General features: G+C 50.5%; 1 protein-coding gene across 1 annotated transcript in view; it reads right to left on the bottom strand.

The window, feature by feature from the left end:
* The window catches only part of IZUMO2 (IZUMO family member 2), a 9,191-nt gene extending 8,805 nt beyond the window's left edge, over window positions 1–386 (bottom strand). Inside the window, exon 1 of the mRNA XM_046683756.1 lies at window positions 158–386. Within this exon, the coding sequence (XP_046539712.1) occupies window positions 158–386 (229 nt within the window). The remainder of the gene's footprint in view (window positions 1–157) is intronic.
* Between the last annotated feature and the right edge of the window lie 18,459 nt (window positions 387–18,845).

The following is an 18,845-nucleotide window of genomic DNA, read 5'->3' as shown; positions in this document are numbered from 1 at the left end:
CCGTCCTGGGGGCGTGGCCTGCCTCCCTCATCCTCCCGGCCCCGCCCCCCGGTCATGGGGGCGTGGCCTGTCTCCCCCACCAGCCTAAGGCTGCCCCGGGGTCCCCATCCCCGTGGGCTGGCCCCCTGCTCCCCGTCCCCCCCGCCCCAGCACGCACCCACTTTCCCCACGAACGCGTTCAGCGCGTAGTCCCGGAAGAAAGGCCCCTCCATGCCCAGCATCAGGGCCTGCGCGCGCGCGTGCAGCCGCTCGTGCTGGAAGCGCTCGGGGCCCAGGGCCGCGCGCAGCTGGCTCAGCGCCTCCTGCGCGGCGGGCTCGCACTGCAGGCAGCCCCGGCCGCGGGCCAGCAGGCCCCAAAACAGCAGCACGGCCAGGGCGGGAGGCATGGCAGGGCCTTTGTGACGTCCCCGAGGGAACCCGCAGCCCCGCCCCCACCCCCCACCCCCGGGGAAGGGCGGGGGCCGGGATAGACGCTGTGCGCAGGCGCGGGGGGTGCTGCGCACCTGTGTGCCAGGTGTGGGTCTAGGACACGTGCCCGGCGCTGGGGACAGGCTGAATGAGCTGGGCACAGTTCTGGTTCGCGGGGTGTGGTCTAGCTGGGGTGGGAGGAGAAAGGTAAAACCTGGTAAACAGATTAGTAAATAAGATCATGACAGGGGCCTCTGGGGCTAGTGGTTAAGTTCACACGCTCTGCTTCAGCGACCTGGAGTTTGAAGGTTTGGATCCTGGGCACGGACATACACACCTCTCATCAAGCCATGCTGTGGAGGCATCCCACATACAAAATAGAGGAAGATTGGCATGGATGTTAGCTCAGCAACAATCTTCCTCAAGCAAAAAGAGGAAGACTGGCAACAGATGTTTGCTCAGGGCCAATCTTCCTCACCAAAAAAAAAAAAAAAAGAGAGAGAGAGAAAGAAAGAAGGAAAAAGATAATGACAAACTGCATTAACTGCTGGGAGGCAGAGAAGCAGTGTGATATGAGAAGAGAGTTTCTGGCAGGCTAATACCCTGAGGGCAGGCAGGGGTTTGGCTGTTGGGCTCCCTGCTTTAGTCCAATGGCTGGCATGTGCTAGCTGCTCAATAAATATCAAATTCAATGAATCCACAGGGAGGGAAATGTCCTTTGTTTTTTTTCCCCTGGAATTTTTACTTTGCAAACCTTCAAGTCGAGAGAAAAGTTTCAAGAATGCTACAATAAACAGTCGAATATGTCCTGTTAACACTTTGCATTTGCTGTACCTCTCTGCATATACATAATATATTGTATAAAGATTAATTAAACGTTAATTTTGATTAAAATGGGCAAAGGTCTTGAAGAGACATTTCTCCAGAGAAGACGTACAAATGGCCAATAAGCCCATGAAAATAATGCTCAACATCATTGAGCACTAGGGAAATGCGATCAAAACCACGAGGGGCAGCCCGGTGGCTGAGTGGTTAAGTTCTCGTGCTCCGCTTCGGCAACCCGGAGTTTTGTGGGTTTGGACCCTGGGCGAGGACCTAGCACCCAAGCCATGCTGAGGCGGCGTCCCACGTAGCAGAGCCAGCAGGACCTACAACTAGAATATACAACTATGTCCTGGGGGGCTTTGGGGAGAAGAAGAAGAAGAAGGAGGAGAAAGAGGAGATTGGCAGCAGATGTTAGCTCGGGTGCCAATGTTAAAAAAACAAGAAGGAAACACAATGAGATGCCACCTCAAACCCATTAGGATGGCTAGCATCAAAAAAACGAAAAATAGGGGCCATCCCTGTGGCGCAGTGGTTAAGTTTGCACGTTCCGCTTCAGCGACCTGGGGTTTGCCAGTTCGGATCCCTGGTGTGGACATGGCACCGCTTGTCAAGCCATGCTGTGGCAGGCGTCCCACATATAAAGTAGAGGAAGATGGGCACGGATGTTAGCTCAGGGCCAGTCTTCCTCAGCAAAAAGAGGAGGATTGGCAGCAGATGTTAGCTCAGGGCTAATCTTCCTCAAAACAAAACAAAACAAAATAACAAGTGTTGGGGAGGATGTGGAAGAATTGGAACCCTTGTGCGTTCTTGATGGGAATATAAAATGGTCCAGCTGCTGTGGAAACAGTATGGCGCTTCCTCAGATAAATTAAAAATAGGATTAACATAAGATCCGTCAATTCTGCTTCTGAGTTTATGCCGAAAAGAATTGAAAGCAGGGACTCAAAGAGACATTTGTGCGCCCCTGTTCATAGCAGCATTATTCACAAAAACTGCAACACAGAAGCAACCCAAGTGTCCATCGGCTAATGAGCAGATAAACAAAATGTGGTACGTGTACACCGTAGGATATTATTCAGTCTTAAAAAGGAAGGAAATTCTGACACAAGCTCCTACATGGACGGACCCTGAGTCATTGTGCTGAGTGGAATCAACCAGTCACAAAAAGACAGACCCTGTGTGAGTCCACTTATGTGAGGGACATGGAGTGTCCAGAGTGGTCAAACGCACACTCAGGGTAACCAAGCCACGTTCGTCGTGCCCGCCACACAGCATGCGAATCACCCAGACGACGAGTTTCCAGCAGAGAAAGGGTTTATTCACAAGGCAGCTGAGTGAGGAGACAGGAGAACAAGTCTCAAATCTGCCTCCTGAATATGGGGATTAGGGGTATTATGGGATAAAGGGGCAGGATGGTCTGAAGCGTGGAGATAGATGGTTGGAGGAGAGGAGAAGTGAGGTCCTTGATGATCTGCGCAGGCGTAGTCAAGCCTCATGGCTCCTCATAGGACGCATGCTCACAAGGTGGTGGCATTAGCATGATCTGAGGGAAGAGTTTTCAGCTTCCCTGACGTCAAAGTGTCACCTATGGGGCATTCGTGCAGGCCCAGTGGATGAGTCAGTGGTCTCAACCGGACCGAGTGAACTGGATGAGGAGTCGACTCTCGGTTCCTGAAAAACAACTGAAGCACTTGTTACCATGGTGACCTGCGCGTCAGAGCTGTTGTCTATAGTAATGTATTTACTAACATATTATCTAAATTCTTTTGCAAACAGACAACTGAGTATAGTTAAAGCAAGCTGACCCCCAGTTTCATCAGGACATTTAACATGGATTTGATGGGTTCAACTACATTCCCACTTTCCCAAAGGCCTCCTGACTCTTCTCTGTTTCGATATCACCTCCTCCGAGAAGTCCTCCCAGATTACCCCCTGGAAAGCATGTCTGCCTCTGTTATTCTCTACTTTCGGGATCAGCAAATACTTTCTGTAAAGGGCCAGACTGTTAATATTTCAGGCTTTGTGGCCATAGTTCTCTTGCTGTTGTAACAGGAAAGCAGCTACAGACAATATGGAAATGAATGAGCGAGGCTGTGTTCCAAGAAAACATTATTTTATGGACACTGAAATTTGAATTTCATATAATTTTCACGTGTCACAGAATATTATTTCGACGCTTTTTAACCATTTAGAAATGTAAATACTGTTCTTAGCTTGAGGGCCACACTTTGCCATCAACTCTAACTCATCATCATGTCAGTTTCCATCATGGCACTAATGACAATTTATAATTCTTTTTTGGTGTGTCTCTCTCCCATATCATCCAATAAACCCCGGGAGGCCAGAACCCTGTGTGTCTTGCTCACTATGATGTCTCCAACCCCTAGAAGGAACCTGGCATACAATAGGTGCTCAATAAATGTTTGTTGAATGAAAAAAAAAGAAAATGCCAGTTTCCCTTTCTGAGCCTCAGTTTCTTCCTCTGGAAAGTGGACATCATAGTACACCTACCTTATCCCAAGGGTGAAATGGCATAAAAAGGTTTGCACTGCCCAAGACGTAAGCCACTGGTCACGTGTGGCTATCGGATGCTTGAAAGGTGCCGTGACTGAGAAACAGAACTTTGTTTTCTTTCCTTCCCCAAAGCCCCAGGACATAGTTGTATATTCTGGCTGTAGGTCCTTCCAGTTCTTCTATGGGACGCGGCCTCAGCGTGGCCTGATGAGCGGTGCCATGTCCGTGCCCAGGATCTGAACCAGCGAAACCCTGGGCCACCGAAGTGGAGCCTGAGAACTTAACCACTAGGCCACCAGCCGGCCCCTTGACTTTTAACTGTATTTAATTGTGATTAATTTAAACTTACATTTTCAAAACCAGATCTTCCATTCAGTTAGTGGGAAACCTTCAGACACGTTTGGAACAACTGGAGTACGTGAATCTACTTGTTCGACCGTAAATGTTATAAAATCTAAATAGAGATCGAGTATTTTTAATGAAAATTGTGTATGAACTGACATGCGCTGTCCTGAGAACATTTCAAAGCCTTACTCCAAAAAGGTAAAATACGTAATGAATAATTTTTATATTGTTTGTGTGTTGATAATATTTTGGAATACTGAGTTAAATAAAGTTTATTAATACAGTTACTGTCACCGGTTTCTTTTTACTTTTTTTTTTTTTGGTGAGGAAGATTGGCCCTGAACTAACATCTGTGCCCAATCTGCCTCTATTTTGTATGTGGGCCGCTGCCATAGCCTCGCTTGATGAGCAGTGTGTAGGTCCACACCCGGGATCCAACAACCAACCCCAGGCTGCCGAATCAGAACGCGGGAACCCAACCGCTATGTCTTTTTACTTTTTTAACGTGGTTAAGAAAAAGTTTGAAATTGCATATGGGGCTCGCTTTGGATTTCCGTTGGGCATCGCTGGTCCAGCCCGTAGACAGCGCTCGACACATCATTTGAATTGAATTAGCTGGCCGTTCCTGGAGGGGAAGAGAAGCCCTCAGCGTGTAATGGGGTGATCCTACCACAAGGGGGTGCTCGCACCCGGTTCAAATTCCTCTCTCCGGACCAGAGAGAGGCCCGCCCTGGCTTCCTACTGCCCCAGCCCGCCTCTCCCAGAATTGACCCTTTATCATAGCGGTTCCCGCGGTGGAGACCATTCTCCGAGACGCGAACTGGGAGATGAATTCGCGCATCCCTTCCTCTTCCTGCATCACCACGCCCTGTGCACGGGGCTGCCGTGTGCCCTAAGTAGGAGCTGCCAGAAGGGCCCTCCGGGTGGGAGGCAGCAAGGACCAGGGAGCACCGGCTTTGTCCCTCCGCCGATGCGGCCACGCCAGAGTACATTTTGCAAAACTCGGTTCAATGAAGCGCCTGCAGATCTCGCAGCCCGGCAACTCCGCCCTCTCGGGGGCAGCGATGCTCCTCCGGCGCTGCTGATGGAGGCGGGGCCGGGTCAGAGGCGACGGGGGGAGCAGCGGGTGCCCGGGGGCGTCCGGGGCGGAAGCAACAGGCTGCACCGTGCACACGGCGACAGACATGCATTTGGCTGAAAACAGTGAGAAACGGCGAGACCTCCCACCCAATACCCTTGATACAAATTTAAGATTCTTTCATCCCAGCCAAAATTACACAGTGTGTAGGAACAGCTGCAAACAGAAGGATGCACAATGCTTACAACAGGAGGGCGGTTCGGGCAGGGGAGAAGGAGGAGGTGGTGAGGGCGAAATGGAATAAGTAAATAAGGACTAAATCCAACGCCAGCTTTCCTGTGAACCAGGTGGCCAAGGGGACCACCGGGGTCGGACTGCCCGAGTTTGAATTAATTAATGGTTAAGCGCTGCCACTTGTCTGGCGAGTCTGGGGCTGGCTCAGAGAGAAGACAAATCTACGAGCAGTTCCCTCCAGCCGTCCTGGTGGGGCAGTGTGACAGTCACCTACTGCTGTGTAACAAATAACCCCAAAACGCAGTGCCTGAAAACAGCACTAAGTGTTTGCTCTCTCACAGATTCTGTGGGTCAGGAATTAAGAAGGGGTTTAGGGGCCAGCCCTGTGGCCCAGCGGTTAGGATTGCACACTCTGCTTTGACAGCCTGGAGTTTGCAGGTTCAGATCCTGGGTGCGGACCTACACACCACCCATGAAGCCATGCTGTGGTGTCCCACATAGAAGAACTAGAAGGACTTACAACTAGGAGATACAACTATGTGCTGGGGCTTTGGGGAGAAAAAAAAAAAAAGAGGAAGATTGGCAACAGATGTTAGCTCAGGGCCAATCTTCCTCACCAAAAAAAAAAAAAAAAGCATAGAAGATATTGTGGTAAAATATATCCAATATAAAATTTGCCGTTTTAAGCCATTTTAAGCATACAGTACAAGGGCATTAAGTACATTCACATCATCGTGCGACCATCACCGCCATCCATCTCTAGAACTAATTTCATCTAGCAAACCTGGAACTCCATACCCATGAGCATCAACTCCCCATTCCCCTCCTCTCAGCCCTTAGCATCCGATATTCTCCTTTCTGTCTCTATGAATTTAACTCCTCTGAGTGCCTCATGTAAGTGGACTCATGCCATGTTTGTGTTTCTGTGACTGGCTTATTTCACTTTGCCTGATGTCCCCAAGGTTCATCCAAATGGGAGCATGTGTCAGCATTTCCTTCTTTTTTAGGGCTGAGTAATATTCCACTGGATGGATAGACCACATTGTCTTTATTCTTTCATCCGTCCACGGACACTTGGGTCGCTTGCACATTATGCATTGTGTCCTTTTCTGGATGTGTGTTATATTTCACAATAAAAGGGTTTTAAAAGTAAAATATTGTGCTGTGCTATCTGCTGAGTAAACAGCACACACACAGGTACACACACACCCCAGTCCAGGCCTGGGCGTCGCCCTGAGGCAGAGGTGGGGCCCCTGACCTGTCTCCTGGGGCACTTCTGCCCTAGTTCAGGGACTGTCACACCCATGGATGGGGCACCGCCTCAGCCACCCGCCAGCTTCCTCTCCACTTGGTCACCTGCCCTGGGGGGGCTGCGCCATTTCTGCTCAGCCTCTCAGCCCGAGGCGGCCCCCAGGGTCGGGGCACCACACGCCCTCCCCGCCCGGGGCTCCCCTGCCAGCAGCCGCCCCCCTGCCCACCCTCCAGTCACAGAGCCGGGCTGCTGCGGACACCTCGGGCCATCCGCCCTCTGCGACCCTGGAGCCTTCCTGTCCCCACTCGCAGTCCCGCACTTTGTTTCTCTCTCTTTTTGTGTTTCCCCTCTCTCTGGGTCCCTGTCTCCCTCTCTCTGGGTCCCCGTCCCCCTCTCTCTGGGTCCCTGTCCCCCTCTCTGGGTCCCCGTCCCCCTCTCTCTGGGTATCTGTCCCGCATGTGAGAACCCTGAACAAAACCCTGAATAAACACTAGGCAATAGAGTTCGGTGATCAAGAGAATGGACTAGTGAGTACTTAATTAAAATGTAAAAGTTTAGAGTTTCAAAAGACACCATCAAGAAAGTGAAAAGTTGCCCCACAGGCTGGAAGAATATATTTGCAAATCACAGATCTCATAAGTGAGCTGTGTCCAGAATCTATAAAGGACTCTTACAATTCAACAATTAAAAGTGAAATAGGGGCTGGCTCCGTGGCCGAGTGGTTAAGTTCACATGCTCAGCTTCGGTGGCCCAGGGTTTCACCCGTTCGGATCCTGGACACGGACATGGCATCGCTCATCAGGCCATGCTGAGGCGGCATCCCACATGCCACAACTAGAATTTGCAACTATGTACTGGGGGCTTTGGGGAGAAGAAATTTAAAAAAAAAAAGATTGGCAACCGATGTTAGCTCAGTTGTCAATCTTTGAAAAAAAAAAAAAAGAAATAATCCAGTTAAGAAATGGGCAAAGAACTTGAATAGACATTTCTCCAAAGAAGCTGCACAAATGGCCAATAAGCACACGGGGAGACGCTGAACGCCATTAGTCATCAGAAAAACCCAAACCACAATGAGATACGGTCTCACACCCACTGGGATGACTATAATCACAAGTCAGGTAATAATAAGTGTTGGTTAGAACGTAGAGAAACTGGAACCTTCGTGCGTTGCTGGTGGGGTGCAGCTGCTCTAGAAAACAGTCTGGATTCCTGGAATAGTTAGACATAGAATTACAGGATGACCCAGCAATTCCACTCCTGGGTATGTATGCAAAAGAAATGGGAGGACACATCCACGCAAAAACGTGTGCACAGATGCTCAGAGCAGTGCTATTCACAATCGCCAAAGGGTGGAAGCAACCCAAATGCCCATCAGCGGATGAATGGATAAAGGAGATGCGATCCATCCACACAATGGAATATTACTCAGCCATGAAAAGGAAGGAAGTCTTGACAGATGCTCCAACATGGGTGAAAATGGAAAACAGTGTGCTAAGTAAAAGAAATCAGACACAAAAGACCACGTATTGTAGGATTCCCTTTATTTGAAAGGTCTAGAGTAGGTAAATCCATAGAGACAGAAAGCAGACTAGTGGCTGCCAGGGGCCAGGGGGCTGTGAGGATTGCGGAGTGACTGCTAATGAGTGCAAATTTCCTTTGGGCACCATGAAAATATTCTGGAGTTAGATAGTGGCATCAATTACACAATCTTGTGAATATACTAAAACCCACTGAATTGCACATGTTAAAATGGTGAATTTTATAGTATGTGAATTACACCTAAAAAAAGTTTCAAAAAAGGAAAAGAGCAACAAAAACGACCGTAAACTGTAGAGTCAAACTCCAAGCTCCGCTCCTTAGGAGCTGTGTGGCTTGGGGCGTCGTTCCCTCTCTGAGCCCCCGTGTTCTCGCCTGTCAGAGGAGGATGCGTTGGTGTCTCTCCGGTACTTTTGTTGGGAGGGGACAATGGGAGGATGAATCCAAAGTCCCTGGCACGCAGACCGTCCCATCAACCAGAACTGGAAGAGGCAGGAGAGGGATCCCGTCGGATCCACTTGGAGATTCCATGGAAGACTCAGCCCCTGTGGTCATTCTCTCCTCCTCCGCCTGCCGGGCGGTGAACTCAATTCCGTGCGGAAGTCACCACTGGCACGTGCCCTTTGACCCCGCAACTCCAATTCTAGAATTGCAGATAACTCCTCCATGAGCCCAAAGATCTAAACCCCAGGATATTCACGGCAGCCCCGCTCCTCACAGCAGAAGGGGATCTAATCGAATTGCTCATTGGGAGGGGACCGTCAGATCCACCCCAGGAAGGGGCTGTCAAATAAACAAATGTCATAGATGCTCATGATCACAGGTGAAACCCTCTTTGAGACACGTGATGGGGTGAAAAACGCAAGATGCAAAACCAGGTCTACACTGTGCTCTGCTCCTCCCTCCCTCGCTGTGTGACCTTGGGAAAATTACCTCACGTTTCTGAACCTCCATTTCCTCATCTGTGAAAAGGGATATTTATAGTCTCAAAGGTTACACTGAAGATTAACAAAACACGTGTGTGTGGGGGAAACTTACATAGAGCGCATAACAAGCGTTCAGACAACGTTAACTTTTAATATTAGGGCGGAGATCTTCTGTCAAGGGCCAGCCAGTAAATAGTTTCGGCTCTGCACACCATATGGTCTCTGTTGCAACCACTCTGCTCTCTTGTGGTGCAAACGCAGTCACAGACGGGGCGTCCGTGAATGGACCCAGCTGGGTTCCAACAAAACTGGAAATAAAACGGACGGCAGGCCTGTGGCCGTCGTTTGCCGACCCCCATGTTAGAGCTGAAAAGAGGCAGCTGCCTATTTCCCGGGGCTTCGCGAGGCCCTTCCGACCTTTGAACTCTTCTCCGCCACAGTCCTTATCAGGCTGCACTGTGCTATCAGTTTCTCTTTCCCTTCAGGGGTCCAGCCCTCCCCACCCCCAGACATTGAGCTCTCCCAGGGCAGGAGGCTTATCTGACTTCCCCGGGTCTCCAGAATCCAGCCTCAGTCGCCGTCCTAGGAGCTCAGGAGAAATATTTGTTGAATTCCTTCCTTCATTCGTTTATAGAGACAGCATGTGCGGCAACTATATGCCAGGCGCTGTTCTAGACGCTGAGGCTACAGCAGTGGCCAACACAGACACAGACCCCCGGAGCTTATGTTCTAAATGGGGAGACTGACCATAAATAAGATAAACAATCAAAATAGATAACCTGCTAGACGGCGTTATGCACCAAAGAGAAGACAATAAAACAAGAAAAGAGGATCAGGGGAGAAGAGACCTGTTCCTAATTTTCATGGTACTGCCAGGGGAGGCCTCACGGAGAGGAAGTCCAGAAGGAGATGAGAGAGCCGGTCACGGGCTATCGCAGGGCAGAGGGAACAGCAAGTGCAAAGGTCCTGGGGCAGGAACGTGCCTGGCATTTTCAAGGAATAGCAAACAAAACCGGTGTGACAGACCTTGAGTGCACAAGGGACAGAGCTGAAGATCCAAGACAGGGTCCGAGGGGTGACGGGGGTGGACGTGTGGGCCACATGGAGCACTTTGCTCTTACTCAGAGATGGGTGGAGCCTGGGGAGATGTCTTAGTCTGCTCAAGCTGCCATAAAAATTACCATGGACTGGCTGGCTTAAGTTTATTTCACATAGTCTGGAGGCTGGAGGGTCCAAGATGGAGGTGCCAGCAGGTCTGTTCCTGGTGAAAACTCTCTTCCTGGCTCACAGACGGCGGCTCCTCTCTCTGTCCTGTGGTGGAGAGCAGGCAAGCTGCGGTCTCTCTTCTTCCTCTTACAGGGGCACCAACCCCGTCCTGGGGACTCCACCCTCATGCCCTCATCTAAACCTAATTACCCCGAAGGCCCTGCCTCCTCGTACCATCACAATGAGGGTGAGCGTTTTAGGGGGATACAAACATCCAGGCCCTAAGAAGACAGTTTGGGGCCGAGGAGGGACGAGATCTGACCCACATTTGAACAGGATCTTTCTGGCGGCCGGATGGGGACGAGGCTGTTGATGGAAGCAGAGAGCCCAGCGAGGAGGCAAGAGATGGTTCAGGAGGTGATGGGGGGCTGGACCGGGGTGGTGGCAGATGGCTGATGAGAAGTGGTGGCATCTGGAATATTTTTTTGTTTGTTTTTGCAAGATTGTCGCTGAGCTAACATCTGTGCGCATCTTCCTCTATTCCGTATGTGGGATGCGGCCACAGCGTGGCTTGACGAGCAGTGTGTAGGTCTGCACCTGGGATCCGAACCTGTGAACACCGGGCTGCCGAAGCGGAGCATGAACTTAATTACTCGGCCACGGGGCTGCCCCTGGGATGTCTGTTTTATCCACTGCTTTATTCCCCGTGCCTGACCCGCAACATGTGCTCAATATCCATATTCATTGGATGAATGATGAGTGAATGAATTCATGAAAGAATGAGTAAATGCCGCAATGGAGCAACCAGGACGCATGCTGGTCCTTTGAAGACAAGAGCAGAGCGTTAGAATCCTGGCTGTGTGGCCTTGGGCAGAAAACGTCACCTTCTTAAGATCCTTTGTGTGGACGAAAAACCTGTTTATAATGATCTGGGCCTGGAACCTAGCCGTGTTTTCAGCACAAACGCAAAATACTTCTTGCTCAGTTTGAGTTTCCGCCAACCGTTCCAGGCGTGTGGCTCTCGTGTCCACGGAGAGAAGACTGTGTCATACCATGCTGGGAATGTCAGCAGGAGTTGACCGCCGTTTGGGAAAAATCTCGCATCCGACAGCAAAGCCACTGATGGTTTTTGATTGGATGATACGCGTCCACGGTCAGGCTGGGTTTGCAGCCGCCGCTCTTGTGGTGCTTGTACCATCCGTGTGCGCCCTGGCTCCTTCCTTACGTCGTCTAGGCCAGCGCTTCTCAAGCTTCCGTGAGCATCCAGCTCCTCTGGGGGTGTCGTTCAGATGCAGATTCTGGGGTCTGCGGTGGGGCCCGAGACTCTAAATTTCCCACAAGCTTCCAGGATTGGCTCTGCTGCTGGTCGGCAGACCACACTTTAGGAGTCAGGCTCAGGGGCGGAATCTCTCAACCTCGGCGCCACTGACATTTGGGGCCGGATGCTCATGGTAGGGCGGTCCTGTGCACGCAGGATGCTGAGCAGCCTCCCCGGGCCCCACCCAGCGGCACCCCGCCGCCAGTCACGACAATTGTCTCCATCCGTCAGGGCTCCTATAACAAAATGTCACAGACGGGTAGCTTTATAAACAACAGAAACTTATTTCTCAGTTCTGGGGGCCGAAAGTCCGAGATCAGAGGGCCAGCATGGTCAGGCGAGGGTCCCCTTCGGGGTCACAGACGTCTCGTTGGAGCCTCACGATGTGGGAGGAGTAAGGGAGCTCTGCGGGTCTCTCTCATAGGGATGAATCTCAGTCATGAGGGCTCCGCATTCATGACTTCATCCCCTGACAAAAGCCCTACCTCCTGCAACCTTCACCTTGGGGATTTGGATTTCAAGAAATGAGTTTGGGGGTCGGCCCGGTGGTGCAGCGCTTAAGTGCGCACGTTCCACTTTGGCGGCCCGGAGTTCGCCAGTTTAGATCCCAGCTGCGGACATGGCACCGCTTGTCAAGCCATGCTGTGGTAGGCGTCCCACATATAAAGTAGAGGAAGATGGGCATGGATGTTAGCTCAGGGCCAGTCTTCCTCAGCAAAAAGAGGAGGATTGGCAGATGTTAGCTCAGGGCTAATCTTCCTCAGGGGAAAAAAAAAAGAAACAAATGAGTTTGAGTGGCGGGGGGGATGCAACCCTTCAGACCACAGCAACAATCAAAATTGCCTCCAGACATTGTCAAGTGTCCGCTGAGCGACACGAACCCCCCATTGAGCATCGCTGATCTAACGTGACTAGAAAAAGTTTGACAACCTCTGTGCTAGAATGTTCTTAGCAGGCCTATTGGAATAACCTCAAATGGGAAACAGCACAAACACCCATTCACGGTCGGATGAATAAACAGATAGTGTCCTGTTTGTAGGAGGGGATGTCATCCAGCAGGGGTTGACAAACTTTTTCTGCTGAGGACCATGCGGTCTCCGGTGCAGCCACTGTAGCATGCAAACAGCTGTTGACAGCAGTAAATGAGTGTGCGCGACGGTGAGTTCCAATAAAGCTTTCCGTATACAAGCAGGTGACAGGCCAGATCTGTCCCCCGGGCTGGAGGTCGGTGACGCCCACCGTGCAAGAACGAGGAGAAACAATCCAGGACTGAGAACACGTGGACACACTGTGTTAAGTGAATGGAGCACAGACTGTGCAATTGCACTTGTATAAAATCCAAGAACAGGAAGAGCTGGTCTTCCGTGTTATAAGTGGGGACAGTGGTGGCCCTCGGGCGGAGGGGAACAAGGAGGGGTTTGGAGGCTGGGCCGTCCTGCTTTTTAATCTCGCTTCATGAACACACTCCCTTTGTGCTAATTCACTCATCTGTGCACCCAGGATGGGAGCCCCTCTTTCGTGCGCAGGTCCTTCCACATAAGGCCGGCAGGGGCGGCGGCTGTGGCGGGTTGAGACCTGGCAGGGCAGCTGGCGGACACCAGAGGCGTCCCCACCACGACCTCTCACTGGAGGCGGGAGATCTGACAGCTCGTAGGCCTCACAGCTGTTGGGGCTTCTCAGAGCCGCCGCCGACGGAGTGAATTCGACACGGCGGAAAACATTCGCAGATTCTCACGAGGCCCGTACCTCCCTGACCTGAGGCCTTAATCTCACCGGTTTCAAACCGGGAAATGAGCAGGACAAAAACAAGTGAAACACCTCTGAAATGCCAAGGGAAATGTCACAAATGCCAGGCGGTGAAATTCATGTCTGCCACTCATGCGAGACGCCTGTCCTTCAGGCAGTGACTTGAGTGTCCCCCACGCCAGGAGACCTTCCTGGGCCGCTTGAACTGAAGGAGCAGCCCCTCGCCCCACCGCTTCCTGTCCCCCTTCTCTGCTTTCTGTTTTTCATTAGAATTTGTTAGGAGTCGAATCGTGTGCCCCCCCACCCCCCCACCAAAAGCTATGTTGATGTCTTAACCCCCAGGATCTCAGAATGTGACCTGATTTGGAAATAGGGTCCTTGCAGAGATAATTGGCTAAGATGAGCTCATGCTGGAGCAGGCTGGGCCCCTAATGCAATGTGACTGGTGTCCTTATAAACAGAAGGTCATGTGAAGACACAGAGACACACAGGGAGACCACCACGTGACCACAAAGGTGGAGGTCAGAGTGACGCAGCTGGAGTGATGTGGAGGAACACCAAAGGTCGCCAGCAGCCATCAGAGGCTAAGAAGAAGCAATGAAGGGGCCCGCCCGGTGGCATGGTAGTTAAGTTCGTGGGCTCCGCTTCTTTGGCCTGGGATTCACGGGTTCGGATCCCAGGTGTTCGGACCTAGCACCGCTGGTCAAGCCACGCTGTGGCAGGATCCCACATAAAATAGAGGAAGATTGGCACAGATGTTAGCTCAGCGCCAGTCTTCCTCAGCAAAAAGAGGAGGATTGGCAGGAGTTAGCTCAAGGCTAATCTTCCTCAAAAAAAAAAAAAGAAGAAGAAGAAGGAAAGGTTCAATTAATTCCAGCACCTGTGGGAGGTAATCGAGCTTAGTGGACAGGAGGACAGTCTCACAGCTACCAAATCAGAGAAGCAGGCAGCCAAGGCTCCGAGGTTGAAAATTTCTGCCCCCATCATGCTTCCATTCCCTGCTCTCAGGGTTCATCTCCTCTGTACTCTGAATCCCCTTGCTCAGCAGTTTTTAAATTTTATCACCACCTGATATTATATCACATGTTTTATTGCTCATTTGTTCATTGTCCAAGGTGGGATCAAAGGGGAGAGAGACTCTGTCCCGTCCATGGCAGTATTCCCAGAGCCTAGAACAGTGCCTGGCGCACAGTGGGTCCTCAAAAAATTTGCATTGGATTTTTGAAAATGCAAACTCTGCAGCAGAGAAGCCACAGGCTCGAGCCCCAGCTTTGCCCCTGCTTGTTCCTCTCTGAGCCCATTTCCACGTTGGTGAAATTGAGATCATGACACCAAGGGGGCTGAACAAAGATGGCGCAGGAGAAGCATTTGCCACACAGGGCTCATTTTCCTTCTTTCTTTCTTTCTTCTTCTTCTTCTTTTTTTTTTTGGTGAGGAAGATTGGCCCTGAGCTAACATCTGTGCCAATCTTCCTCTATTTTGCATGTGGGACGCTGCCACAGCACGGCCTGATGAGCGGTGAGTAGGTCCATACCCAGGGTCCAAACCCGCAAACTCCAGGCAGCCCAAGTGAGGTGCACGAACTTAACCACGATGCCACAGGGCTGGCCCCTCATTTTCTTTTCATTCTTCTTTTTGAGATAATTTCAGACTTCACCGAAGAAGTGTTAAGAATTCCCATATATTCTTCTCCAAACGTTGACGCCTTCCACAACCATGGTAAACTGATCAAAACCGTGAAACTAACCTAGTGACATGCCTATGAGCTAACCTACAGACCTTCATCAAACTTCACCAATATCCCCCACTCACGTCCTTTTTCTGATCCAGGAGCTGGTCCAGGACCTCAGGAGATGCTGAGTTGTCCTGTCTCCTTAGTCTCTTCCGATCTGTGGCAGTTCCTCAGTCTTTGTCTTTGACGACCTTGACACTTTCGAGAAGTTCTGGCCATTTATTTTGTAGAATGGCTCTTGATTTGGGTTTGTCTGATGACTTCCTTATGATGAGGTTCTGGTTATGCTGTTTGGACGGGAACAACATGGAAGCGATGCCACATCTTCCTTGGTGCGTGACATCAGGAGGCCCAGGATGTCGGCAGATCCTGTTACTGGTCATATTAGCTTTGGTCACTTGCTAAAGGTGCTATCTTCCTAGTTCCTCCCCTGTATTCTTGCTATTTTTCACACAGGGTTCATCGGATGTTAACTATTATTAATATTTTTTTCCAACACACATGTGCTGAAGACCTACTATGTGCCAGGCCTGGTTCAAGATACTGTGGCCACCAAGATGAGTAAGATTTTTCCTCTCCTGGAGGTCACACTCTCACCAGGAGAGCTGATGGTGGGTCAGAAAGTCACAACAGAGAGAGACCAGGGGGGTGACCAAGGCCTTACAGGGCACTGCAGGGGCTCAGAGGGTGTGCACTGATCTGTCAAAGGCAGTCAGGGAAGCCTTCCTGGAGGAGGGGATATTTGAGTTGGGCGTTGAAGGATGAGTAGGAGTTCACCGGGGTGGGGATGGGAATTCTGGGTAAAGAGAGCAGTGCTCGTGCAGAGATGAAAGAGAGCATTTTCAACACTAAGCTGAAGGGCTGGGAACTGAGGCCATGGGGATGAGCGAAGGGCTTGGGGCAGAGACGGTGGCAGGGGCTCCCATCTGTGGGGGGTGGGCAAGGAGGATGGTGCCCCTGTTATCTAACCTGGTGGCTGGATGTGTGGAGACGCCAATTACCATGAGGGAAAATGCAGCCGGGAGAGCAGGTTTGGCAGGGAAGACAATGAGCTCTGCTTTAGAGATTTCCTCCCAGGATGGCTGGCGTTTACGAAGTTAATTCCTCGGCTGTTTGGAAAAGAAAGTGCTTGGCTGGAGCGTCTTTCTTGCTCCTCCTGTTTTTCTGGGAATAAACACAGGTTGGATAATGCAGCCGAGAAAGTACCTGGCACTCGGCAGGTATCATTAGCTGGTGGTTATGTGTGTATTTTCTTAATGTAATGAGCACTTACCGAGTGCCAGACGATTATTATTACGGCTCGCGGTTTTTTCTCGTTCTCACCTCTCCTTTCTCTCCTCCTTTCCTCGTCCCCGGTGGGAAGGCAGTCGTCTGGGCCGATAGCACGTCGGTGCCGTCTTAGGAAAGGCAGTCACTACCGCAAGACACAGGTGGGTTTCCCTCTAGATCCTTCTAGAACTTTCCGCGATGATGGAGATGCTGCACGTGCGTGTTGCTGACGTGGCACAGCCACCAGCCCCGTGTGCCTGTTGAGCGTTGAAACACGGCTGGCGAGACTGAGGAACTGAATTTTCAGTCTTATTTAATTTTAATTTATTTAAACTAAAGTGGTCTCAGGTGACTAGTGTCGGGCAGTGTGAGTCTAAAACTCGGCCTACGCCCCAGGAAGTGTAAAAATTTATCATTATCCCCAAAGGCACAAAACCTCAGGGACAGCTGAGGGGGCAGGGGAGAGGGGAGAAGAATAAAGAAGAGGGGCCAGCGGGGAACTTTCTATGTGGATGAGGGGAGTGTGAACTGAAGTAGTCAGATAAAAAAGGCCCTCCTGGAATTCAGTAATAAAAAGGCAAACAGGGGCCAGCCCTGTGGCCCAGCGGTTGGGTTTCTGCATTCTGCTTCCGTGGCCTGGGGCTCGCCAGTTCAGATCCTGGGTGTGGACGTACAAACTGCTCATCCAGTCGTGCTGTGGTGGTGTCTTGCATAGAGGAACCAGAATGACTCAGAACTAGGATATACAACTCTGTACCAGGGCTTTGGGGAGGAAAAGAAAAAAGGAAGATTGGCAACAAATGTGTGCTCAGGGCCAATCTTCCTCACCAAAAAAAAAAAAAAAAAAAGGAGGCAAACAACTCAATTCAAATATGGGCCAAAGATCTAAACAGACGCTTCACAAAGGAAGAAATACAAATGGCCAATGAGCACATGAAAAAAAATTGCTCAGCATCATTAGCCATCAGGGAAGTGCAAATTGAAATGACAATGTGACACAACACATCTACCACGATGGCTGACATTAAAACGACTGACAGTGTTAAATGTTGATGAGGAGGTGGAGTGACCAGAACCCTCTTACACTGCTGGGGAGCATGGAAAACGTAGGCAGAACAATGTCCCCCCAAAATGTCCAAGTCCTAGTCCCCAGAAGCGGTGAACATTACCTCACGCAGCAAAAGGGACTTTGCAGACGTGACTGAATGAAGGATCTTGAGTTATGGAGACGATCCTGGATTATCTGGATGGGCCCTGAATGTCATCACAAGGGTCCTTATACGAGGGAGGCAGGAGGGTCAGGGTCAGACAAGGAGATGAGACGATGGAAGAAGAGATTGGATGGATGAGGTCACGAGCCAAGGAACAAGGGCAGCCTCTAGAAGCTGCGAAAAGGACGGAAACCAATTCTCCCTCGGAGCCCCCACAAGGAACGCAGCTCTGCGGACCCCTCGATGTCAGCCCAGGAAGACCCGTTTCAGACACCCGACCTCCAGAACTGCAAGATAAGAAATTTGCACTGTTTTAAGCCAGTAGGATTGTGGCGATTTGTTACAGCAGCAACCGGCAGTTCATACAGCCACGTTGGGAAAAGATCGGGCATTTTTAAATAAATTAAACCTACGCTCTGACTACGAAATTCCACTCTTGAATAGTTACTCAAGAGAAATAAAACTACGTGCCCACAAAAGACTAGTACAAGAATACTGACAGCATCTTTATTCCTAATAGCCTCAAACTGGAAATACGACAGGTGCCCATCAACAGGAAACTGGATAAACTGAGAGAGACATCCATGCAGTGGAATAGTACACAGCAATAAAAAAGGAACAAGTTACCAATTCGTGGAACAACATGGATGAGTATTAAAGTCATGATGTGGAGTGGAGGAAACCAGACACAAAAGATCACCTAGTCTAGGATTTTACTTATGAAAAGGTCTAGAACAGACAAAACTAATCTATGGTTATAAAAATCAGAAACGGAGCTGCCTGGGGTGGAGATGGAGGGAGGGGGCGGCGGGGATCCAGAGGGAAGGAGCAGGAGGTGACCTTCCTGGGTGTGGAAACGTTCTGTATTTTCTTAGTGTACTTCGTCAGTCTACTGATGTCTGCAAATTACTCTAACGAGTGGATAAACTGCAGGATTTCACTTTGCTGCTATTGACATTTGGGGCCAGATAATTCTCTGTGTGTGTGTGGAGCGGGAGTCCTGTGCACTTAGGATGTTGATGAGCATCTCTCCCACACACGCAGTTTGTGGCAATAAAAAATAAATGTCTGGGGGCTGGCTCCCTGGCCTGTGGTTAAGTTTGGCTCGGTCCGATTCGGTCGCCTGGATTTGGTTCCCAGGCTCAGACCTACACACCACTCGTCAGCAGCCATGCTGTGGCGGCAACCCATGTACAAAATCGAGGAAGATTGGCACAGATGTTAGCTCAGGGTGAATCTTCCTCA

Source organism: Equus quagga, chromosome 13, assembly GCF_021613505.1.
Source record: "Equus quagga isolate Etosha38 chromosome 13, UCLA_HA_Equagga_1.0, whole genome shotgun sequence".
Taxonomy (NCBI): Eukaryota; Metazoa; Chordata; class Mammalia; order Perissodactyla; family Equidae; genus Equus; species Equus quagga.
Note: the sequence above shows the minus strand (reverse complement) of the source record. Positions and strands in the feature narration are given on the sequence as shown.